The 26,511-nt window shown below is 42.1% G+C and overlaps 2 protein-coding genes across 2 annotated transcripts in view; both read right to left on the bottom strand.

Annotated features, from left to right (window-relative positions):
- Nucleotides 1–2,587: 2,587 nt before the first annotated feature.
- On the bottom strand, nt 2,588–4,840 carry p2ry1 (purinergic receptor P2Y1). The gene is made up of 2 exons (XM_063204369.1): nt 4,589–4,840; nt 2,588–4,335 (listed from the first exon to the last, which is right to left on the bottom strand). Exon 2 carries the CDS (start codon nt 4,315–4,317, stop codon nt 3,253–3,255), a length of 1,065 nt encoding a protein of 354 aa, XP_063060439.1. The 5' UTR covers nt 4,318–4,335; nt 4,589–4,840; the 3' UTR covers nt 2,588–3,252.
- A 16,647-nt stretch (nt 4,841–21,487) lies between these two features.
- Nucleotides 21,488–26,511, bottom strand: part of b3gnt2l (UDP-GlcNAc:betaGal beta-1,3-N-acetylglucosaminyltransferase 2, like) — a 30,549-nt gene continuing 25,525 nt past the window's right edge. Inside the window, exon 2 of the mRNA XM_063205282.1 lies at nt 21,488–24,462. Coding sequence (XP_063061352.1) covers nt 22,885–24,168 — 1,284 coding nt within the window. The 5' untranslated portion in view covers nt 24,169–24,462 and the 3' untranslated portion in view covers nt 21,488–22,884. The remainder of the gene's footprint in view (nt 24,463–26,511) is intronic.

Raw genomic sequence — 26,511 nt, 5'->3', positions numbered from 1 at the left:
GGCCTTTTTAGGTTTGTATATCCCAATGTGAAATAAAGGGGTTCTAAACTTGGTTCGGCGGACAGTGCTTTGGATTAACACTAGAACTACCACGGAGGGGTCAATTGACCTTTTTACCTAAAAGCCCCACAAGAGGGTCATTTGACCCTTTGGACCCCCTGTGGACACTCCTTTTGTTGTGGAAATGTGGCTGTTAGCAGCTCACAGCTGTCACTTGAGACACAGAGTGTGTGTGTGTGTGTGTGTGTGTGTGTGTGTGTGTGTGTGTGTGTGTGTGTGTGTGTGTGTGTGTGTGTGTGTGTGTGTGTGTGTGTGTGTGTGTGTGTGTGCGTGTGTGGATCATTTCCAATGCCTGTTGAGTGCTGTATCTCTGCATCTTCGTTCCTTGGAGAGGAGCTTCTTTCACCACAAAATTCTTGAGGGAAATGAAGCAGTAGTCCACATGCACTGGTATTTATGCATCTAACAATTGCCAGGTTGCATTCACATGAGTCGTTATGGTCACATGGGGAGATTCACACGTTACATTTTTTCTCGATTGGTTTGGCTAATTTCTCAAAACTGAGATGACATTCTCAAAACAACACGGACAAATCCCCAAACCAACTTGCAATTTCCCAAAACAGAATGGCATTTTTCATTGCTTTCATCAGATATCATATGTACAAATATCCTTCAGTTGACACATTCAGCATACATTTAGCACACATTTATTTCCAAATAAATTGACCTGGCTAATCTAAACTAATTAGACAATTCTCAGTCTAATGGTTGCCCTCTCCAAAACACGTCAGCATTATTTCATTGTGTAAGTCATCATATGCAAAGTGGTCTACGCAATTCCCAAAACAGTCAAGGGCATCATATTTTAAGAATTTCATTAGGCCTACATAGTAAATTCATGACAGTGTTCAACAGGTCAGATGGTATTGTAACTTTACTAGTTAGTAAAATAATTTTACAACAGTGTATACTACATTGTCCTCTGTTATTTGGCTAATTTCATGACATTTTTTCAAACGACATTCTGTTTTGAACAATTGCTAGTTGCTTTGGCATTTGTCCATGTTATTTTGAGAATATTATCTCTGTTTTGAGAAATGAGCCAAACCCATGAGAAACCTGTGATATATGGGCATTACTTTCTGTATATGAATTTAAAGCAAATTAAGTTACTGATAAATGTCCTTGGTAAATTATCTGTGTTGTCAAACTTCAATGGTTTCACTCACTTTTTCATTTTTATACATAGTCGAAATCTGTTAGCTGAACGTAGATAAAACACCTAACCATTTTGACTGGCAGTGCTTACACAATGGCAAAGGGACAATGTATTTTGGGTGTACTGATGATATATGTGGGGAAGAAATTTAGTTTTGACACATGGGTAAACTGTTTTTGGGGTGATATGAGCGAGTGATGAGGATCCATGTAGTTATGCTGAACCACCCAGTTTATTTTGACAGAAGGACTAAATGAATGCAAATGAGCCAAAGCAATTGAGAAGGATCTATGCCATTTTGATGCTACTGACTATTTATATGTGAGACGGTTTAGTGCTGATGCAAGAATGAGGTGTTTTGGGAGGTATATGACATTTTGCTAGTTATCTGAACTGTTGTGCAGAAGTGTAAGAATGTTTGGCCAAATGACCCAATGGTTATAGGAATGTCATATCAGTTTCAAGAAATGAGCCAAACCAATGGAGAAAAACTGTAATTCAACCATTATCTGGTTGCAGTCATATGATTCGTCATGATCACATGGGACATTCACATTGATTGTCATTGATGACTTGTATGAAGAAAATGTGCTGACATGTTTTCAGGACAACCATTACACTGAGAATCAACCAATTGGGATCAGCAAGGTACATTCATTTGAAAATTCTACTAAATGTAAGCTGATTGTGTTAACTGTAGGATACTTGTACATAGCCATTTGCAAGGATGTAGCCTACTAAATAATTGAGACATGTACAAAAGCATTTGAAATTTGATGAAAACAATGATAAATGCCATTCTGTTGTGAGGAACTGCAAATTAGTTTTGGGATCTGTCCATGTTTTGAGAATGACATCTCAGTTTCAAGAAATGAGCCAAACCAATGGAGAAAAACTGTAACACACTGTCCGCCAAACTGTGCTCTTTGCTGCTGATATCTTCATGCAAGTTGCTATTTACCTCTGGTGATTTTGGAGGCTGACAGCCCTTGGGAAGAAGCTGTCTGTCCCTGTTTGTCTTGGCTGTTAGCACTGTAAGGTGTGACCCCCTCACCCCTCACCCCACATTGCCCCTAACAGCCTCATTACCATAACAAAATGAGTGATTAGTGTATTAGGTAAAAGCTGCAGGGTCAAATGACCCCTCTCTGGTACTTCTAGGTAGGCAGAAAAATCCTGGTAGTTCTAGTGTTAAGACAGTCATTCTATGAAGCGTTGAAAGGAATCACCAGATGGACCGCTTCTACCTGGAGAAAAGACTTTAGAGCGCTCGTTATCTTTTTCTTTTTGCTACTCAAGTTCAATGTTCCAATCCAGAAATGAGAGGCATTTTTTTTCACCAAGACATGAAATTTAGACCAAAACTACAATGCATGTGATGACACTTTTATCAGTTTTTTGTTTTCATACTACACAAAACACTATCTGATGTGTGTACGACAAGACAGTTACACTTCAAGGTTTATAGGATTACGAAAAGTCCACGTTGTTTGTTAAAAGATCTAATGCAGGAATTAAATACAAGTTTTACTGACCTCTTAACATTATGTGCGGACAATCAGAGATATTAAAATAGTGCTTTGCAGTTCCTAGAGACACTCACGCATCTTGGGTACAGAACTGTGAGTTAGTGCTTAAAATGGCATTCACAAACATTGTACTTAGGTAAACATCATAAATGACACATTACTTTTTTATATTCATGACATGTCCTGGAGTTATAACATGATGATTTCAGTAGCATAATAATAAAGTAGAATGGTCTTCTGTTTAGCCTACATACTTTCAGCATGGACAAAGAAGTTCACCTTTCATTTCGTTTAAAAAAAAAGAACAATCTCATTAATACTGACATATCCAATACAGTACTATGACTCGGCCACAGTCACATACATGTAAATGTTGACCATGGAGAGGAAATCATGCTATCCCATCAGCATGTAGATGGACAACTTGACACACATACAACAAGTCTAGTCAGACTATTTACTCTGTACAATATTCAGTGCAGTTCAGGATGCAGCAGACAGTCAGAGATGCTGGTCTCCATTCTCTGTATACTCTGGTAAGCTGTTGAGTGCAGTCTCTTCGCTTTTGGACTGCACCACCGTCTCCCCCTTTCGGGAAGTCTTCTTGGTTGCCCTGGAGAGCTTCCTCCGGAACGTGTCCCCGGCCAAGAAGTAGAGGATGGGGTCCACGCAGCTGTTTAGGCTGGCCAGGCCCCTCGTCACCTGATAAGTGGCGTACACCTTGTTGTTAAAATCACACATCTCCGGGCTCTGAAAGTAGAGTCTGGCCCTCATGTTCAAATTCTTCATGACATGAAAGGGCATATAGGAGACGGCGAACACCGCCAAGACGATGATGACCAGGTGGATGGACTTCCTCCTCAGCGGCGCATTGTTCATGTCATTGCATATGAGCGCCTTCACTATTAATCCATAGCAGCCGAATATGATGATGAAAGGGATGCAGAAGCCGAACACGGTCATGCACATGCTGTAGATGAAGTAGCCGTGCAGCTCGTCCTCGGTGGTCGTGTCATAACATGTGGTTAAGTTCCTCTTCGGACCGGTGCGCGAGTAGTACAGGATAGGCGATATCCCCACGGTAACGATGAACCAGATGAGTGCACTCGTGCGTATGGCGTTCTTCTTCTTCAGCCTCCCCAAAGATTTCAGGGGGTGCACCACTCCCGTGTACCTGTGCACGCTGATGCAGGTTAAAAACAAAATGCTCCCGTAAAGGTTGACGTGAAATATATAGCGCTGCAGCCGGCACATCACGTCGCCAAAAATCCAATTAGTCTTATTGAAATAGTAGAATATAAGGAAGGGAAGGGAGAGCACGTAACAGAAATCGGCCAGCGCCAAATTGAACATGTACACCGAGATACTGCTCCATGGTCTCATGTGGCACAAAAACATCCATATCGCCAAGCTATTTCCAATCAAGCCTGCGATGAAAACCAATATGTAAACAGTGGGTAAATAATAAAATTGAAACCCAGTCTTCGTTAGAGAACATCCACTTGAATGGTTGTTGATTTCAGACACGGTGGGAAGCGCAGTAGTAAAGTTTATCTCCGATGTCATGTTGTTGAGGGGAAATCACTGTTTCAGACACAGAAAATAAATGAGTTAAAATGTGAAGCTTTGGTTTCATAACGAATCCTTTCTGCACAGACAAACTAACGTATAAAGACCTATCTCTATCTCATTCCATCCTTCCCCAAAACGTTCCCATTTCAGAGACATGGTTTCATGTTTTGACGACGGGCGCGAGCAACATGCAGCCACTCGTGCGTACCATAACTTCAGCCAACTCTGAACATTGAACATATCACACACTTGATATTCTACTCACCATTCACTCGCGCCTGTAGCTTAATCCGCATTCCTCCCTGGACGGTAACATTGGGTTTCCTTTCGTCGTGTCTCGTATGGGGCACAGGTGGGACCTCCGTCCGTGCTTGGTAGAGCAGCGTTCCAGCGAGAGGACTTGTGTTCGCGGGTGGAACAGCTGCGCGCGTCGTAGGCTACTACAAATGTGTCTTGAATGTAAGCACGCGGGAAGCAGCAGTGGAAGGGAGGAGCGACACACTGTGTTCACACTCTAGGTTCACGGTCCCTCAATAATGATTAGGGAAATCTAACTGCTGTTACAACATCAGTAAGTGCAAGTCCTTAGATGAAGCCAGCCGTCTGCGCCCTCACAGAATGAACAGACAACACTGTTTCTGTGACATCGTCTATGGGCATGGGGAACTCAGTCAGGGCAGGGGTAGACTTGGTAAATATTTAGGCTACAGCAAGTCACATCATCTCAACAGTTGGTGTAAACAGCTAGACGTTCCGCCTCATGGAAACTGTTTGCCTCACTGCACTATCATCCGGGAGCTGATCAATAGTGTTGAAGTGTCATTAAGCATTTTTGTGATCCACTTTAATAAACAAGAACAACAATAATGGAACATGTGCCATCAATTCAAGATGTGCTACAGGAGGAGAAGGTATGAAACTTCCCTTTTTTTCAAATAGAAAACTGCAGCCAGTGGATTTCTTGGCAAGATGATGGCAAAAGATGTAAGGGCGTGAGAAGTTTCAGTTACAGTTTTCTTGATTGTTTCCACACAATTTCTGGTAGGCCTACTTCACCCACAATTCTGAAAACATGTAACCCCATTTCCCAACTCCCCTAACCAATGTCAATGAACTACAAGCACAATTGCTTCTTAAGGATCTCATTTCAGTTTTAGAACATACTCTTTTCAAAACACAACACACAATTCTCTGGATCAGGCACACTTTTTATGAAGAAAATCCCTGTTGTTTTGATGGAACACACTCATTCAAAATACTAAAATCAATTGCCATTCTATGTGAGCCTCCTAATCACATGGGCAAACTCATTTCATACCTGTTTTCAGCAATCACACCACAAGGACACAGTTTACATGTGATATTGAAGACATGGATGGAGTTCTTGAATGCTAAAATATGTCACACAAGAAATCACTTTCATGTATTTTACAGTAATTTAGTGCAACTTTTTTTTCAATGTCATAAAAATATGTAAAATAAATGTGTTCTGTGCTCTGAGTCTAAAAACAATATTTCAGAGACATGATTCCAGAAATGGTGTGTAAATAATCGAGGAAAACTGTAATAGTCAGCAGGCGTCTGAATGGCAGGAGTGTGCGATGCTATGTGACTAGTATGCTTTTACTGTAGCGCAGCAGATTAGATGTTTTGGAATGCTCCTTAATATGGATTGGTATGCTTAGACATACCTACTTGAAGTAGGCCTATATGGCACATTCATCATGGCCATGGTCTTCCTGGAAACTAGTGGATGTGAGTGGGCCTACAATGGCATTAAGAGTGACAACCAAAATGATGTCAGTTTTGTCATCTGGCAGTAAAGGGAGTATTCACCCACCAATCTATCTCCAAGTGTTTGCTGATATCCAACGTTCTACCGGGCCGGCTTAGGCATTAAAATGAACAGAAAATTCTTAACTGACATTTTCATAGCTATGCATAAACCCAGTCGTTAAATGTGACCTTTCAATGTATATATATTTAGTTTTCAAAGTGATAGATGCGAACCAGACCAAACAAGAATCCATCACCATTGTGTAAGAGGAGAGTGATCTGCAAATGTGTGTCCTGTTCATAATATCTCATATTCATTAAGCAGTGATTGAAGGCAGAAGTATATATTTATATCCATACATATATACATTTGTTCATGTTACATTTCACACAAGCCTGGGGTGCATTTCTTAAAACCATAGTTGCTAACTACGTTACTTTGTTGTTTGCAATGCAATTTCCCATTGGCAACCACCCAAGTTGCAAGCTGGTTCACAACTACGCTTTCGAGAAACGCACCCTTTCGTAACATGAAGTGAAATGATTATTGAGTGGAAACTTATGGCTAAGGCCTAACTGGCTAACATTCCTGTGTACATACAATGGGAATGACTCAAACTAATGATTGGTCATTTCCTGCATGGCACGGCGGGCTGATGGGAGAGGAGAGGAGAGGAGAGGAGAGAAGAGGAGAGGAGAGAAGAGAAGAGGAGAGGAGAGGAGAGGAGAGGGGAGAGGAGAGGAGAGGAGAGAAGGGAAGAGGAGAGGAGAGGAGAGGAGAGGAGAGGAGAGGAGAGCTAATAGCCTGTGGGACCACCATATGAACATCACTGAGTGCTGCTGCTGTACATATATGACAAAGTGCTGACTGCACAGCGCAGGAAGAGAGAGTCCTTAATGGGCTCAGCACATAGAGACGCATGACGACGAGGGAAAAATCAATCCCCTTGGCTTCCACCGTAGGCACCGACCGACCACCGACAGCTTCCTCTCCCACAAGAATTTCACCTATCATGCTTTGTCCATCAGCTCGTCTTCGACCTTGCCGACCTGTGGTGGGCATACTGCGGGGGCGTAGCAGCAAATTGTGGGCCCTATGTACAATCAGCCCCAGTGGACCCCCCTTGCCATATACTGTATCTACATGAATCTGAAACTATGTGGGCCCCTACGTAGGCTATATATGGAGCCCTATAACTCAGTCACACTCTGCCCCCCTGTACGACATCCATGGGCAACTGTGTCCTAAGGGAAGTTTGACACTAATGTCTTCAAGGTTTTCAAGGTTTTGTTTGGTTCAATTGAGTTTCACACACAAAATGAGGAAATGCTCTTTCTTGTTCTGTTTCCTGTGATATTTCTTAGCATGACGCATGATTTTAGTCATCTTCCTCTCTCTCTCTCTCTCTCTCTCTCTCTCTCTCTCTCTCTCTCTCTCTCTCTCTCTCTCTCTCTCTCTCTCACGCTCTTCCCCTGAGCCAACAGCTTTTCAGATACACCCCATGAATCAGATACACCCCTCATTTACATAACACAAGGAGAACAAAAAAAGCAACTTGGTATTGTGACTTTAATGACTGTGGGACCAAATGGTTGCATAACAGTAAAAGACATTGGGGGTGACCATTCCTGCATTCCTTTACTCACCCCCTCACCTCACAGCATCCAAGTCACTATATATCATGAAGGTAAAAGGGAAATCCACCATGTCTGTGACGTTACATTGCCACATGTGTGACGGCCTATGAGTTTGGTCTTACATTTTTTTCTGTCGAATGTTTACACACAATTTCTTGAATCATGTTTAGAGTTCTCCGATCTCCACACACAAATCCAAACACACACACACACACAGCACACGGGCAAAACTCCTCACTTCACGTGCAAAATCAATGCCTTGTCTCAAAACAATGTACTGTTATGAAAAGGCGATTTTGTTGTCAAAGTTTCGTTGAAGTGTGGGAACTGGGCCAATTTAGGCGTTAAAGATTATCTTCAGAGGAACTGAGTATTTAGATATTGGGATCGTGTGTCCAAAGTCTATCAAAGATCCATGTGATGTAACTTGCTGAGAAACTGGGCGTGTCCAAATGTAATGGTCCTGTCCAGGAATCATTTGGGCAAAGAGCGCTGAGTTCACCCATGGCATTCACAAATGAATGATGTGGGATCCTGGTGTGCGTTTCTCGACAACATTGGTGCTAACTAAGTCAGCAACTTATTGGGTTGCAATGCAATTTCCCATTGGAAACCTGGTAAGTTGCTAACTGGTTAGCAATGGTGCTTTCGAGAAACAGGGCCATGAGTAGTTGGTCAGGCATGGGAGAAGGGCTGTGATTTTGAGATGTGATTTTAAAACAATGCTCAGTCATTTTCGGCTTCAGTCACCATCTAGGTCCAACCGTATCTCACTCATTTCGTGAAGTATTCACGAAAAAAATAGCTTAATTTTCGTGGTGCATTCACGTTATTTCCCGCCTTTCGTAAAGTCTTCACGAAAATAATAGATTAATTTTCACGCTGCCTATTCACTTGAATTGCCCGACTGTTGCCTAGCGACCCACTAGTTTGATGCCCTTTCGGTAGCCTACCGTCACATGGTAATCAAACATTTCAAACAAGCAATTTAGGTTTAGGGTTAAGGTTAGGGTTTAGGTTAGGGTTAGGGTTAGGTTTAGGGTTAAGTAGGCTTAAGGTTAGGGTTAGGTTTAGGTTTAGGGGACATAAGGCGTAAGTACCGAAAGGGCGTCAAATTAGTGAGTCCCGAGTGTATCAGCAGTGTTCTGTCAGCACCCCCTCCCCGCTCCTGCAGACGTTTGGATAACCATAGCAGCAGTGGGGCAATTCAAGTGAATAGGCAGCGTGAAAATTAATCTATTATTTTCGTGAAGACTTTACGAAAGGCGGGAAATAACGTGAATGCACCACGAAAATTAAGCTATTTTTTCGTGAAGACTTTACGAAAGGCGTGAGATAGGGCTCTTAGGTTGGGAGCAGCACAGAAGTGCAGATACAGGAATTCACAGTGCTCCTACAAACTTTGTTTGTATGGTAATAGGTGCTGTTAACAGGTGTTTGCAAAAAGGACTTCAGAGGTGACTACAGGTGATGTAGCACTGAAACTCTTTTGGAAACACTATTTCAACTACTTTTGTTGTTTTGAGGCAGTGAGTTGGCTGGGGTTGAACTGTCAAACTGACTGCAGCTTTTACGGCTTGAGTTTTTATTTTCAAATAGGCTCACATAACCATTTAAGAATCTAGGATATAACTGAAACATGTCTAATCGAGCACCATTAGAAATATTTCATGTTGTTGTAGCCCTATGGTACGGTAATTTATAGTATTGTTTCTGTGTGAAGGGTGTGCATATGCGCTGTGATTGGGAACCGGGGGCTGAGAATAACAGGAAATAGCTGGATAATTACCCATGAAGACTGCGATAGCATGCTTTGTTTTGCATCTTAGCATCTGAGTTTGTGACAAAAACTCATAGACCTTACGCACGCAAATCACAATGCAATATGTCACAATGCAAATCCATACAATAGGCTACAAGTGGACTTGAGTTGAATCTTAGGTTAACATTCTGAAATGATATGCAACCAATTATTTCCAATTCCTTCTCATGGATTGTAGATACAGTAGCCCAGATGAGCCCCATCAATTACTTCCTTCAGAGAAAGAACATGACACTTGGCATGCCATTGGCATTTATTTATGGTGAAATATCAACAGTACACCGACAGTATTTTAAAAAGGTATTAAGCAAATATCTAGGAAACATTAACATTTGTATCACATCACGATTTCAGGCCACATTTACAAATACATGGCACGTATAAAATAATGGAATATTGAATGCATAATCAAACCCAAAGAACGTATAAATGCATGGATTGATTAAGAGTTCAGTATGTGCTTTAAGCAAATATGTGTAGAAAGAACTGAAGAAAACCTGCCCAAAAGCTAAACAAACGCTCCCCCTTCACTCCCACTCTCGTCTCAAAAGCAAAGGTCACTGGGCTTTAATGCCCTGGGCTATGGCTCTCTCCACACTCATCCCCCTCCAATTTAAATCCCACTTCTGCCCTTCTTGCGCTTAGTCATGCATCTCCAGCATGTGTATATGGCACACCATTTTATTCACATTTTTGTATGCAAATGCATGTTGGTACTTTAAAAATATATTTCTCAGGTCCAGCTCTCGGTTGTTGGTTTTTCCTCGTGCAAAACTGTCTTTTGTTATTGTTACCTCCACCAAGGAGGTGATGTTTTCAGGGGAGTTTGTGTGCCCTAATTCACGAACATGTGAAGGTAACATTCTCAAATAATAACTAGACTGCATTTCCGCAGAGACAATGCTATTAGTATGCTTGCGGCTTATGCACGCATGCATGCACGCACGCACACACACACACACACACACACACACACACACACACACACACACACACACACACACACACACACACACACACACACACACACACACACACACACACACACACACACACACACACACACACACACACACACAGGTGCCTTTCAGCAATGGGTGGGTAGGGAGAGATAAGGATGGGATTCGAACCTGCAACCCTCTGACAGACCAACACCCTACCCATTAGGCCACGCAAGCATACTAAATGAACAATAATGTAGAATTAGATCAAGACTCTTACTTTGAAAGGCGAAGTTTGTTTTGGTTGAGGTCTTGCTATTAGGAGTTCTTTCCTAGCAAGTGCATTGGCAGTGCATGCATTACAGTATGAAATGCCTTTCATCATTGTTGTTTAGTTTCAGGCATGGACATGGAGTATGTAAATGTAGTCGTTTATTTTCAAAATGTATGTTGCCCATTCACAAATTTGATATTTTCAAGAATATTTACTAAGTTGTAGACAAATATTTGCTGGTCTGACCAAAGTAGAGAAGCTTTGCATCCAAACATGACACCACTGTAATAGGCCTCATACGCGAGGCAGTAGTGGAGTGGGTTGACTCCTTTCATTTTTTAGGCACCACCATCCATCAGTCACTGCCATGGAACCTGAACATCAGTCACATCATCTCAAATCAAAAGCCCACCAAAGACTATACTTCCTCAGACAGCTAAAGAAATTTGGAGTCAGTCAAACAAGCATGATACATTTCTACCTAGATACAATTGAAAGCGTCCTCACCTTCTCCATCCTGGTCTGGTATGGCAGGGCCACCAGCCAGGATAAGCAACAACTGTAGAGGGTGGTACACAGGGCCTCTAAAATCATCAGTCACAGTCTTCCCACCTTAGCCTCACATTACAACACTAGAATAGCCAGGAAAGCCAAGAACATCATCTCTGACCCCACGCACCCAGCACACCATCTATTCACACTCCTTCCAACAGAGAAAAGATACAGCAGCATCCCATGCAACACCACACGTTTTAGGGACAGCACCTACCCACAAGCCATCCGCTACTTGAACTTGAACATGCACTAGCACTTTACAGCCACTCCACTGCCTGGATTTCTACCTCTTGCCTACCTTGCTTGCACTATGTACTGTATTATGTCTTATTGCACTTTTCGGTGGTTACTTGTATGCATAATTCATTGTTTATTTATGGCCCCTCTTGTTTTCTTGTCTTTGTCTTAGCTATGTGTATTTGTGTTGTTACATTTGCGAGCAAACCAAAAGACATTCCTAGCAACTGTATGTCATACTGTTGTGAACTTGATGTTTATTTCTGCTAATTCCAAATGGTGTACATGAAGAAGATCCACCGTTAAAAATCCATAAACAGTGTATAAATCCCAATCAATGAAACAGGATTATGAAAACATTCATGCTCCTTCTTCTCTGTTGACCACCACAAAAAATTGGAATTGTACCCATAGGCCTACATGTCTCAGTATTTTTAAACTAGACACAGCATGGACCGTCTGGAAACGAAGCACAAATACTTCAAACAAATTATATTTCACTTTGACTTGGCACAATGAATAAGTCAAAAACTATTTTCATGCACTCTGGAATTGAACTCTCATTACTGAACAATTGTGCATTTTTTTCTTTCTCTGACTTTATATCTCCCCTTTGCAAAAGAAGCAAAGACCAATTGTCAAAAGCGTTTGAATGAGTTGTAAGGCTTTTCAGCACACTGCCACATTTTCCCAAGATGGTTCTTTTGTCTGGCTCTGTAAAGGAAACGAGATATTCCTTTGAATAGAACTTCATTTTGAATGGAAGGAGACAGACTTTCATTTCTCTGTCTCTGCCAGCTGAATGATGAAAGAAGCTTTACCAAATGCACAGCAGACATTTCATGTCAAATTTATGAAGGAATGCTCAAATGGGAGTATGTATTTGTTCAATGGTTCCCTTCATTAAACTGTGCACCTACCTCATAGGGCAAAATTGAGAACTGTAAGAGAGGCGTATCATTAAACCTGTTAGAAGAGCGAGAAATATTCAGTGGTGTTGTTGATCCAAACAAGTTATCAATAATCTAGCCATTAGAATCCTCCATCTGGGATGCAAATGAACGAGAGCTCTCATTACAAACAAGATACAGATAGCTTTTATCATTCGGCTGTAATGAGATTTTTGGATTCATTACCAGAGGTGGGTGCCAGGGGGCCACCTCCACACACATGGCAAGTGGACTGGTCTCACACCTATACCGTAGATTGCTGCCTGAACTCAGCTGTCAAGTGGACATCAAGGAGAAGTGAATCATCTCCTTATTGTAGGCCTATATTAACCCCTTAGCACACAAAGCCTATGTTATAACCTTACTGTCACCAACATTTAATCTGTTACTTAAGGCTCTCTGTAATGTCATAGCAATGTTGTTCTGTAGTTGAGTATTTTCAGCAAATAGTTAATAGGCCTGCCGGCGACCCCATCTGCAGTAAGAGGTTAAGATAGGTTTCATCTGAGAGAGTATATTCACAGGCCTACATCATTTGTTGTCAAATGTCTACTTTCTGACGTCCACTTTACACCAACCCTTAACATGATGATACACAGGGTAACTAGTCATGATACACAGGGTAACTAGTCATGATACACAGGGTAACTAGTCATGATACACAGGGTAACTTTTTGAGCAATGTCTCTGGGCAACAATAAGCAGTACCTATAAGATGGGTGGGGAACCTTTTTTATTCGAGGGGGGCACTTCAAGTTCATCCGAGGGCTGTAAAAGTCCTTCGAGGGCCGTACTATGAGCACAAACCAGAATTTCCCCATGCACTTTAAGCCTATATTGAAGGAAGCCACCTTTAAAACATTCCATAGGTCCCCTGAATATAACTTAAGTATTGCAAATATGTTCTAAGATTCCATGAAAAAATATGTCATATTTCATATGAAGTTCCATAACCTTAAAATTACATCGGGAGCCGGATAAAACGGCCTCAAGGGCCGCAAACGGCCCTCGAGACATAGATTCCCCACCCCTGCTATATGCAGCACCTTTACCTAAATGCTTACCTGGCTATCGCAACAACAAGGCTCTTTTAAGACTTTAGCCTAGAATGGGCAGACAACCCATCTGCAATATTTCAAAGTCCCATGAAAAAGAGAAACAACCAATTTTGAGTTTGAGTTTTGAGTTTTTGAATTTTCAGTGGCTCGATGGGTCATAATACAGTTCAGTGAAAAGATGAGCGAAAGGATGGGTGGTCTAAACGGCTGAAGCTTCAAACAGTCATTCTGAAACATTTCATGAGCATGAGCAAGGCATGCCCTTGGCATCTCCCGTGTATAAATGTTGTAGATGGTTTGTCTGCCAAATGCAATGTAATGTAATGTATTGTAGATGGTTTGTCTGCCAAATGCAATGCAATGTAATGTAAATGTTGTAGATGGTTTGTCTGCCAAATGGTTGTTTGGTTTGTAGATGGTTTGTCTGCCAAATGCAATGCAATGTAATGTAAATGTTGTAGATGGTTTGTCTGCCAAATGGTTGTTTGGTTTGTAGATGGTTTGTCTGCCAAATGCAATGTAATAAAATGCAAATGTTGTAGATTATTTGTCTGCCAAATGATTGTTTGGTTTGTAGATGGTTTGTCTGCCAAATGCGATGTAATGTAATGTAAATGTAATGCTCAGACTCAAAGACACTTGCAGACACAATAGCCAGGCTACCAAAAAGTTGCTCTAAGTATCACTGTCTTCAGGTCCTGATGAACACAGGAGATTGTATTACCAAGCTGACTGACTACCTCTCAGTGTGTGTACTCATTAGGTGTCGGGACTGGAGGTGGTTGGCTCAGCCTGAACAATAGCCCCAAAATAAAATGTCATTCATCAATTTTGGAACGTCACACCTCAGAGGTTTTCCAATTATGTGCTGGCTCTTACATTCTGGGACTGACGTCTCTGTTTTCTGTTAGTCACTGCATGCTTCGACATTAATCTCCAGCCAGGCTGGCCAATCTGGTCATGATACAACACATGATTCCCACAGTAGTAATATATGAATGACCCTGATGTTTACAAATAGAAATGTTGCTCCTCCTTCAATCACTTAATTTGGTATTTTGTGAGTTTTATCAGGCTTTTGACTGGTATTTATATATTCACGGAGGCCTGTTTTCTATATCTTTAACATGACAATAACTTTAATACTGTATGACAATAACCTTTGAACACAAACTTGTAAGACCTCTGCAGTCCAAGTGCAGTGCATGGTCACATGGTTCACTTGTCTTTGATCTTCTTCAAAGCCCAGGCCAACGGGACCATAAACAGTCAGGTTTACAACCTCAGTAGCGCCTACACATTGTAAATATTGTCTAAGCTGCGACCCAAAACATTTTATTCCATGCCACCGACGCGGCATATTCAAGAAAGCAGGGTTAGTGACTTTGCTGGGTATGTCAATGAACAACCTAATCACCTACAATACATGTAAATGTATTGCTTTGTTTTGAAAAGATAATGAAGGGGTGAGGACTTATTATGAGATTTATTTCACTCTGAGTTCACTTATCTGAACCTAACACCTTAGCAGACCATTAGTGGAAGCGCCCACAGTAAAACTGTGTTACCACCTCAGCCGTGTATGGAAGTCAGGCCACCAACATTCTTTCCACTAGTACATGATTTGAACCCATAACCCCTTGACCCCCAGGACTGCCTAGCGTTTAGGCCACAACCGACTTCTTGACTTACCTCTGTGTGGTAATAACAGACTTCCCGCAGTGAAATTTGATCACACCTTCACACTTACACACAAGCTTTACTACCCAAACAAATGATCCATAATTAATCAAATGAAATACAGTAATAGTCTTTGAAGACCTGTAGGCTACTACAGCTCATCACAGGGAGTGAAACAGAGGAATAAAGACATTTAAGATAATTAAAAATTAATGACACATTCTCGGAGGTCTTTTCTCCCAAATCTGCAAAGACAGCACTAAAGACACAACAAATTAAAATATAATTTATGTTGGCACCAGCTCTCACTGTCCCACATAACAATCATCAACTTAATTTGCTGCGAAAAATGTTTCATAGAGTATTTGGTGATATATTTTTTTAAAGTTTAGTGGATTGGATGAATTCAGTCTTCATCAGTTTGCGGAAATTGCACTTACGTTTCATTCCAAGCAAATATCTGTCCTCGTGTATTTGGATAAGTATCATGTTCATCTCTTCATTCATTGATCAATAATAATAATGATAGGAACAACAACAACAACAGCAGCAGCAACAGCAGCAGCAACAACAACAACAACAACAACAACAACAACAACAACAACAACAACAACAACAACAACAACAACAACAACAACAACAATAAAATCCAGCAACTGCCCATAACCTCATTTAATCGTTTCTAGGTACCAATTAAGGAATGGATGCCCCAGAACAAAACATCTGTCCTCCTTATCCATCCCTTTTCAACCTGGCTCATCATGAAGTTCATTTCTCACATGCTAAATTAGAGTGACAGGGACTGGAGGAGGCTGCTCATTTGACCTAGACCTCAGAGCATAAGAGCCTAAGGGATAGGGATTACGGTGTACGTGTGTATGTGCATGCGTGTGCATTGGGGTACAAAGGGGTTTGTTGTCCCGGGCCCAGAGAGATATGGGTCCTAGAATTGGGTCCCCATTACATTGTATGTATTGGGTTGGGGGCCCTTTCAGATGATTTTGTCCTGGGCCTAGCAAAAGCTGTCAGCGGTCCTGTGTGCGTGCGTATGTACTTGGCAATCTAGCCCAGGTCTGGTGGTCCAACTCTGGTTACTGATGCGGCACCTGCTTGTACTGTGACATACCTGTAAGAATTTGACATGTAAATGTTGTTGTAGAGGAGAGGAGAGGACAGTTACAATTATTTCTGACAAAAGCAATTGAAAAAAAATGTAATGTAATGTAAAATGTAATGACAATGGGCATAATACTAATAATTGCTTGTATAGCACATTTCATACAATTTCATAAAAGGCTTCTGTAGAAACACTCAAAATACCCGTGAGTTAGGGTTATCATATGTCCCTCATGGAGCGAGAACCCTGTCCAATCATGTGTGACCAAAACACATTCCCGATAAACATCCATTTTTAAACAACAATTTTGTGGGTGTTTTGTCTATGTACTCAACATTTATTTTATTTTCAAGGACTGTCTAGTTCGCCAATGATAGCCCTAATATTGGTTATAGTGCCCTCTAGTGGGCAATGTTGTACAGCACATTCTAAATCAAGGGTGAGGAACCTTTTTCATTCGAGGGGCCACTTCAAATTCCCTCAAGGGCCGTAAAAGTCCTCTAAGGGTTGTACTGTGAACAAGGTTATCTTCCACACACTGTGCTCTTCCGTCTTGTTGGTGTGTCTCTGAAGTAATCAAGTAGTTAGGAAATGGATCACACTCAGTCTTTTCTTCTTTCTTGTTCTTTTTTTTTTTTTTTTTTTTAAAAAAGACTGGTATGACAGACGTTTCGGCTGCACAGAGCCTTCTTCAGTGTCACTGTACTGTGAACACAAACAAGGATTTCTCCCTGCACTTTAGGCCTACATTGAAAACCGACCACACCTTCTCTTGGTCCCCTGAATATTGCAAATGTATTTCAAATGTAAAATCTAAGATTCCTCTACAAATATGTGACATGTGAAGCTCCAAACGTCATAACTTAAAATTATATAGGGGGGGGGGGGGGGGCATATAAAACGGCCTCAAGGGCCGTAAACAGCCCTCGAGACATAGGTTCCCCACCCCTGTTCTACATGGACAGTGCAGTGTTTGAGCAGGCCATTTTCTTGAATTTCAGTGAATTCTGAGTCAGTCTTGTGCAATTAGCAGAAAGCTAACAATAGTCTTACCTGACGCAACACCTTACCTGCCTTAGAATGGAATGTAATGGAACATGGGTTCTGTAACGCCAGCAGTGAACCGGTCACGGCCACCGACTTTCCAAGAAGTGGTATGGCTGAAATGTTTCCATTCAGCAGTTTCCCACAGTAGTTACATGTGAATGAGCCTGAATGCTTAGAAATAGAAAAGTTGCTCCCCCTTTAATCACTTTTAATTTCATATTTAGTGAGTTTGAGAGCTTAATTTCCCTTGGGATTCATAAATGATACTCTAATCTACTCTACTCTACTTCTGTTTCTGGCTGGCTTGTACTGTACTTACAAAGTACATTTTTGCTAGTGTTGACTCAACACAACCCACTCTGTGCCCACTCTGTGAGTGTTGGATAAACACATTTGTGAGAGTGTGAAAGCCAAACTGGTAAACTCCAACTCCTATTGTCATTGTGACACAGCACTCCACAGCACACAAGTGGTCACTGCACACTGCAAACAACGAAATTGCATTTATGCCTCACCCGTGCAAGGGGGCAGCCTCCAATAGCGCCCCAAGGGAGCAGTGCGGCGGGACGGTGCCATGCTCAGGGTACCTCAGTCATGGAGGAGGATGGGGGAGAGCACTGGTTAATTACATCCCCCACACCACCCCCCCACCGTTTGGGCTATAAGTCTGACGCCCTAACCGCTTACCCATGACTGCATTTACTGTGCAGTCTTGGCTTTAACACAGGCCCATTGTTGAGGCACTTATGAAATCCTACTCTATGTCTACAGGAGCTATTAGATGGCACGAGCGACACTGCCCCTCCCTGCCTGTCCTCTGGAGCGTATAGGTGTTGTGTCACTCCTCAACTGTCATTGTTGAGCCCCCTCTAGTGATGTAGTCTGCTCCTCAGCTCTGGAAGTCTCTGCCTTCTCACCTGGGGTGCATTTCTCAAAACCATAGTTGCTAACTATGTTGGCTACTTTGTTAGTTGCCATGCAATTTCCCATTGGCAACTACCTAAGTTGCTAACTGCTAACAACTACGCTTTCGAGAAATGCACCCCTGACTTGAGAACTGGCTCTTCATCTTTTCAAATCAAACCTCAAGTGACCTGCTCAAAATAGTCATACCCGTATGGTCACAATTGCTTATCTTATCACATTTTCTTTATCCTGTTTGCTATTATACAAAGCTGTATAAATCCATTGTTATCAGCTGTATCTGTGATAGGAGTAATGGTTGTTTGATGTTTAGTTTAACTAAGTGTTTTCGTACGTGTTTTTTCACTCTGTTAGATTAATATTGCCCAGCTGTTCTGTTGTGAAACCCACCTTGTGCGTTTGATCCCAACAATCTGGGGAAATAGCTTAATGCTCTCCCAATTTACTTTAGAAAGAACAATGTAGAGAAGTAAAGGCCCAGTGAAACAAGAGGAACTGTAAGTTCAGCCAATTCCAGCATGCAGTTGTGATGCTCACACTAACCTGGACTTTCTTCAGCCTTTTCTAAGATCCTGGTCATTGTAATGGGGACAGGTGTTTGTTTACATTTCAAAAAACATCTGGATTTATTCCCAAAAACAACCTAAAGGTTATGCAACATCAGCAGACAACTAGCAAACAGTGATACCTTTTGGGAAAATATTTGGAGTAGGCCTATGTTACAAAGGGGTTAAGAGTTGGCACTGAAATCAGAGCATGTCCATCTGGAGACCTCAGTTCCAGCAACTGCGTCAGTAGAGTGAATCATATGCATTTGCTTACTGGTATCTGGCATAATGAATTATTTAATGGCTACCTTTTTTATTTCCTTTGTTTGGGTATTAGTATTACAGCTGACATGTACAGAAAGAGGACATTCAAAAATCCACAGTTGAATTAGTTTATTTGTATGGTGGGAGGATGGCTATTTGTATAGGTGAGAGAGGGGAGTTTGAAGAGGAAGTTACTGTAGGTTTTTGAGAGCGATATGTCATTCATCGAGGCAAAAGGCTGCACTCTAATCTTTAACAAGTTTTGACAACTATTGTTGACTATACTGGAATTTACAAGTCTGAGCAAGATTTCATCAAACCTGCTTCTCCTTACCTCAGCCTATATGAAAGCTTTTTATGATACTTAACAACAGCACACATAGGCTACGTTTACATGACGTTTTTAATTCAGAATTAATTATTTCAAATTAAATAGTTCCATGGCGTTTCCTTTGATCTTCCATTTAATTCCGAATTGTGAAGTGTTTAAATGACGTTTACTAAGTGAAATTAAGCTTTATTCAGAATTTAAGTGAGTTAATTCCAAATTAAATGGTTCATGTCAATGTAGGGATAGATGATTATTGCTGGTCTAACTATTAACAAGATCAAGCCAAGGCCTACCCCGTTTGAATGTACAGCAGTTATAAATAAAGTAATTCCTTTTCTTTTGCTTTAGACATGTAAAAGTTACCTGTCAGGCAAAGGGAAAGAACATTAACATGTCAGAAACAAAAGAAATAAAGAAAAGTAAAGCAAATCAAAACAACAACAAAACAACTTGTTTTTAAAAAGAATACATCCATTACCAGTTAAAAATATGCTGCATTGTGGCTCTATTATTGAAAGCCACAGAAAAGGAATCGGAAATGTTGCTGAACAACATTGCTGACTGATGTTGAATCTGTGCATCATTGTAGTAATATAATGGCATTTATTATGTGCCGTTGGCCTTGCCCTGGTAATTAATCTAACATTTTGCTTAATTAGTGGACAGCCGTCACTAAACAGCAGAAACCTGTTCATCTGCAGGGCTTTTGTGCTGAAGAGTTAGTTGTGAGGTCTCACTAAAAAGCTTCCAGGACATGGATGTCAGTATTGAGAGAGGTGTTACAGTAAAAAAGGAGTAAACTCATGTCAGCAGAAGTATCTAGGTGCAAGTTGCACTTGTGAAAGCCTGTCAAAAGGGCACACAGAGGATTATGATTTGATTTGGTTAGGGTGTGGCACCCAAAAAGCTTTCTAACGGCGCCTTTGCTACATGTAGCTGCTGGTACTGTTCTTGAGAGCCTGTTTATCTAATGATCATCGGATTATTGAAGTGATTTTGTCATCTAAACACCATCAGTTAGCATCTAATCTAGAAATTTTCTTGTCAATATTTGGATTTCTCTACCTGGGTATGTTTACTCTGAAAACATGGTCTGCCAATGACTGACATTTGGAGGCAGTTTCCAACATATTTATGAATATACAAGGCAAAGTTTTCTTATAACAAGGTTTTTAATTCACAGTGACTACGTATTCATTTAGATCTAGAGCGTTTCAGTTAAGGAAGTTGACAATATAGCGTGTACAGTTCATAACATCAGTTATACACACTCTAACCCCCCTGCGCAGCCCTCCCTTTGCTCTTCTCAAAGTTCAAAAAGCAAAAAATAGTGAGTTACAGTGATAAACTTGAAAAGAAAGCTTGGGGTCAGCAATTCATTTCAGCTTCATTCCAGCTTCCTTCATTTTCCAAGTATACTAGACCCAATGTTTCCCTAAGAGTTAAGAAATGTACAGAAAGAGACTTACGAAATAAATAAGCTTCTGGGTGTAGCAAAATTGTTTCCAGGCAAATCAATGGGCATTATGTCAATCTTCATATCACTACTTCATCGCACTGAATGCATGAGTCAAAGAAGAAACAGGTATACTTTTTGTTCTTCAAGGTTTCACACTGAGTGCGTTTACATGCAGTTCAGTATCCCGAATATGAGGCTTATCCCGGTTATGATCATATTCGGGATAAGGTGTTTATATGCGCACAGAACGTTATATCCCAGTCTACATTCTTGGACGTTATAGAATTCTCTTCAAATGCGTGTAGCCTGGATACCAGCAACAGCGTTCCATGGGAAGCCCCTGTATTCGGGATAAGGTGTATACATGCGTCAGTATCTCGGCTTCTTTCGGAAAACTCCACCTAGCATATCCCGATTTCTCAGTATCCCGAATAAGGGCTTATTCGGGATACTGAAGTGTTTATATGCGCAAACGCAAATTCGGGATACTTAATATCCCGATCATATTCGGGATACTGAACTGCATGTATACGCACTCATTGACTTGTTTAGCAGAGTATATTGAGTATATGACATATTTAATATGAAATAAAAGCTGCCAAGGTCAAAGGTGCATATGGCTGAAAAGATAGCCTCACCACAACAATGTACAAATGACAGGCAGTTCATGACAAAAAATCCATGAATGACAACTTTACCCATTCGTTATTCTACACCATCAGAAAAAGAAAAGCAGCCATTCACCATTGGGGACTAAAATAAACAGAGAATATAGCATTTCAGGCCTCGGAAAGGAAAGGCCTAAAATTAAATCCGAATTAAAACCATAGTCATGATAATCCTTACAAAAGGCAAAACTTGTTAATAACCTAAGACATACAGTACATGAACCAAAGTATAAAAATACAACAGTAGATAGAGCATTTTCCCTGCTTACTTCCATCTTATAGTTTGGTTTGTTCTAGTGCTTGATTCCTCGTGAAGCAAACTTGTGAAAACGCTTGTTATGCTGCATTCACTAGACTATGCTGAGAGCATAGTTAACTACAGTACCGTCAAGGCAAATAAGGTCGAACCTTTCACAGAAATAAAACAAGTAATAACATCATCAACTCAGGCATACTCTACTTCTACGGTACACCCGGTGTTCTGTGGAGATGGGCGGCTTTGCTGAAATGAGCTACCAGTAAGCACAGCCCTCACCCTAGCCACTGATCCAGGAGCCCTCATCCTCCTCTATGACTGAGGTAGCCTGAGCATGGTACCGTCCCATCACACTGCTCCCTTTTGGGTGCCATTAGGGGCTGCCCCCTTGCACGGGTGAGGCATAGATTAAATTTCGTTGTGTGCAGTGTTCACGTATGCTGTGGAGTGCTGTGTCACAATGACAATGGGAGTGGAAGTTTCCCAGCTGGGCTTTCACTGTCACTTTTTCAACAGCGGTTTGTCGCTCAGCTCAACAGGTAGGCCATATCAACTGGACTTGGGAATAAGTTCGGTAAAGACGTGTTGTGAGAATGATTTGAGGAATTACACTGACATGCTTTTGGATGAATGTGCTACACGTCCATGTGGACCCAGGTTCGAATCCAGCCTGGGTTTCCATTTCCCAACCATACCCCATCCCTCTCTCTCACTCAATTCCTGTCACCACTTTCAACAATGACACCCCCCCCTCCAAAAAAAAAGATATACTGGTATACAGTGTATATACAGTATATATAAAAAGATGTGGGGCGCTGTGGCGCAATGCGCTATACCACACACATTTGGGCTTTCATGTCCATGGGGACCCCTGTTCAAGTCCGGACGGAGTCATTTCCCAATCCTCCCCCATCTCTCTCTCCTACTCACTTCCTGTCAGCATCTCATGTCAACAAAGGCATATAAAGCCCCTAAAAAATATTTAAAAAGCTGTTTTTGTGAGAGGGCCGGCCTCCTCAACACGTCAGCAGAGGGCTCTTCATGCTCCTCCACAGCCGCAGCGCCTGCTGAGGGCTTCGCCGATGCACCAGGAGCAGGTCCCTGTACACGCACGGGTTCTCCCTGTCCTGCTCCCGGATGTCGAAGGTCTGGAAGCCCGGGTGCTTCTCCGGCTCCACGCCGAGCGCGTGGAAGCACATCCCCGTGTACACGTCGTCGATGGGGTAGAACGGAATGATCCAGGTGACGCTGTAGAGGGACGGCAACAGAGCCCCCGAGAAGAGGAAGCCTCCACCGCCGGCGTAAGGCGGATAGGGTCCGTCGTAGAACGACTGCGGGATGTAGTACTTGACGCTAGTGCTACGATGAGGAGAGGCCTGGTATATGATTTGGCCTGCGTACAGTTTGGACGCCTTGTCCGGGGTCAGCGACTTGACGTATCTCAGGACGGCGCCTGGGTTGACGAAAACGTCGTCGTCGCCCTTGAAGATGAAAGAGGCTTGCGAGCAGTGCTGCAGCGTCCACTCGAGGAACATGTGGTCCTTGAGCGTGAGGTTGTAAAATGTGTCCTTGAAATCCCACATGAGCACATCCCCGTGCTGCTGGGCTTCGAAGGCCATGAGCGCGCGGAGGTCAGGGACGTCCGAGGGAAGGGTGCCCAGGAGAAAAACGCGGCGCACCAGCAAGCCGTCTCCAGTCAACCCTTCCTGCCCCCACGTCTCTCTGATGGCCTGCCGCTCTTCAAAGTTTCGAGCGACTGACTTGATTCCCAACAGTAGCGTCACTCGCTCAGGTTGGCCATTTGACCTGCATTTGTTGGGCTGGTTAATCAGGAGGTCAGGCGTGCGGAAATGCATGCTATGCAAAAACTGGTGGTAGAGAGCCGAATAGGAATTAAGATCTGGAATGTTGGCCTGCAGAGACTCTGAGCTCTCCGTCGAGCTGTTGAGGTGCGACACATTTCCCAAGTCCAGTTGCTTGAGACTGTGGTGAAACTTCCGGTTCCAGAAGCCGCTGTTCTGCGGGATGGTTCTCCTGAATTCCGGGGAGAACTTGATGGGTGATATGACGGGACGAGGCACGTATCTCCTCAGGCGAGGTTTGGTGATGGGATTCGCTTTCGGGGCTTCTGCAGTAGGCTGCTGCTGCGGTAGTACACCTACTTTGGGCTTCGTCGTAGTTTTACTCCATGTCACATCCACGGACGTATTGACGTCCTTCAAGAATAGGTTGGAGTACAAGATCAGCACAACTGTGCAAGTCACCAATGCAGCAACAGCTATTCTGATGTTGCTCTTCATTGCAAAGGGGTCAGTTGTCCCGGGCCCAGAGAAAGGAGGGGCCCAGAATTGGGACCCCTTTACAATGTGAGAATAGGGGTGGGGGCCCTTTCAAATGGCTTTGTCCCGGGCCCAGCAAAAGCTATCAGCGGCCCTGCTGGTGAGACACACGTTTGGATGAAGAATGTTGGATGAATGGTCTCAAGTCATTACAGGCTGAGGGTCTTCATATGTGGGGTAGACAACCAAGGAGTGCTCCAGGTTGATGCTTATCTTGGCTAGTCTTTCTGATCGCACGCAGCTCAATTGGTCCACCTGAGGTAGAGGGAAAACAGATAAGAAAAAAAAGTCAGTGTTATTATACACAAACCTTTACAAACGTGCATGCAAAATCAACAGTGAGGCTATGCAAAAATCTTCTAGATTTGAATGGCGTCTCCTCTGAGTCACATCCAAAGGGATCTGGATTAGATATGTTCACTTCTCAGGTGTTATGTCATTGTTGGTGAGTGGCAACAATGCTAACTAAATAGCAGTAAAATGATTATGTTTGAGGAGGAAAAAGGATGAGAAGGCCTACATCAAACTGCGAAATGCAACTGTATGTCCTAATAATATTTTTCCACTTTAATTTCGATAGGTCTACCAATGGACCTTTCAGTACTCCTTCATTGACAGTCCTCTCCCTTATCCAATCATCTGCACTCTGCCATCACCCTGCAATTATATAACAGCGTTTTCACACCTGGTCCCTTTCAGCCGCCTAAGCGAACTCAGAGTAGTGACTCATTTCCGCCGCATATGTGAATGCTCCAAAGCGTAGCCAGACCCCTAGTAAGCGAACCGTACTGAGACCTTAGTTGATGTGGTCTCAGTTCGGTTCGCTTATGAGTTCTGACAAGTTACACTTGTGACTAGCTGTAATCACTTAAGGAGGGCTCTAGAGGACAGAGTGTGCTAAAAAAAGAAGAGTGGCACACCATAAAAGCCTAACAGGACCAGAAAGATCAGCGAGTTCTTTATTTAATACACTCACAATATGAACAAAAACAGAACTGAGTCCTTTTGCTGTCGGTTCGCTTTTTGGTCCACTGAAGAGGACTGAATTTTGTTCACTTAAAGGGAACGAGGTGTAAAAACCCTATATATGAACTATAATGTGCTTCATGTTTCTGAGGTTTGAACTTTGCTTTAACTAGAGGAGTTATGACAATGTTACCATTTCTTGACATCTGCATTTCTGCTTTTTAATCCAATCCTGGTGCTGTAGAATCACACCTTCTTGTTTCTACAACTATGTTGTAGACGGAAGTTAAGTCTTTCCCCCACCACTCACTGTAGTAGTTTGATTCTCAAATCTACAAGGCACTCACCATTTTTACCATTCAATTAATTTTCAATTATTCCAAACATTGTAATGGCGTTACATATAATGGCACAATATTATATTAGACTATGATATACAATAATGTTACTACACCCTTAAAGGGACAGTTTGGTCAATTTCAACATGCAGTTGTATTGCTCACGCTACCCTTGACTTGTCAGTACCTGGTGATGCCACATTTTTCGGCTCAGCCCTTTCCGAGATATGAGCAATTCTAATGGGGGCAGCGTTTGTTTACATTTAAAAAAAAAAAGAAACATAGGCCAGCTCCAAATATTTTCCCAAAAGGTACTGCTGTTTGCTAGTTGTCTGCTGATGTTTTATAACCTTTTGGATGTTTTTGGGAATAAATAAAAATGTTTTTTTGAAATGTAAACAAAGAGCTGCCCCCATTACAATGACCAGGATCTCGGAAACGGCTGAAGAAGAAGAAAAAAAAATCTCAGGCACTGACAAGTCCAGGGTAGTGTGAGCATTACAACTGCATGTTGAAATTGACCAAACTGTCCCTTTAATGCAGAGTAGCAGCATAACATAGGCACTGTAGTTGTCAAAAATGTGCACTCTACAGGACATTTGAAAGGCCATTTAAAGCCTGAGCTGAGCTGAGGTGAATTTTTTCACCTGTCAGAGTGGCAGGCGGGTTGACACAATTTATCCCCCAGCGGCCAGCGCTGAAATCAACCAGCATTTGGCAGGTGACTGGTGGTTAAGGTCCAACCCATCTTTGTAGTGCAGCGTTTAAATTATTTTATGGCCATTTGTTATTGTACTTGCATCGTATTGCACTTTGGACTAGCGGCTGTGGTATTTAAAATGGGCTATACAAATACAATTACTTTGCCTCCCTAGGAAGAGCACAGAACACATGCGTGAGTAATGCCATTTATAAATGTGTGTATTTGTGCATAACATGCATGAAAGTCTCTGTTAAATGATTAATTTATAGTGACAGTTTACAGTACAGTGTCACAGCC

The sequence above is a fragment of the Engraulis encrasicolus genome, chromosome 8, assembly GCF_034702125.1.
Source record: "Engraulis encrasicolus isolate BLACKSEA-1 chromosome 8, IST_EnEncr_1.0, whole genome shotgun sequence".
Lineage (NCBI taxonomy): Eukaryota > Metazoa > Chordata > Actinopteri > Clupeiformes > Engraulidae > Engraulis > Engraulis encrasicolus.
This window is presented reverse-complemented; position numbering and strand designations above follow the sequence as displayed.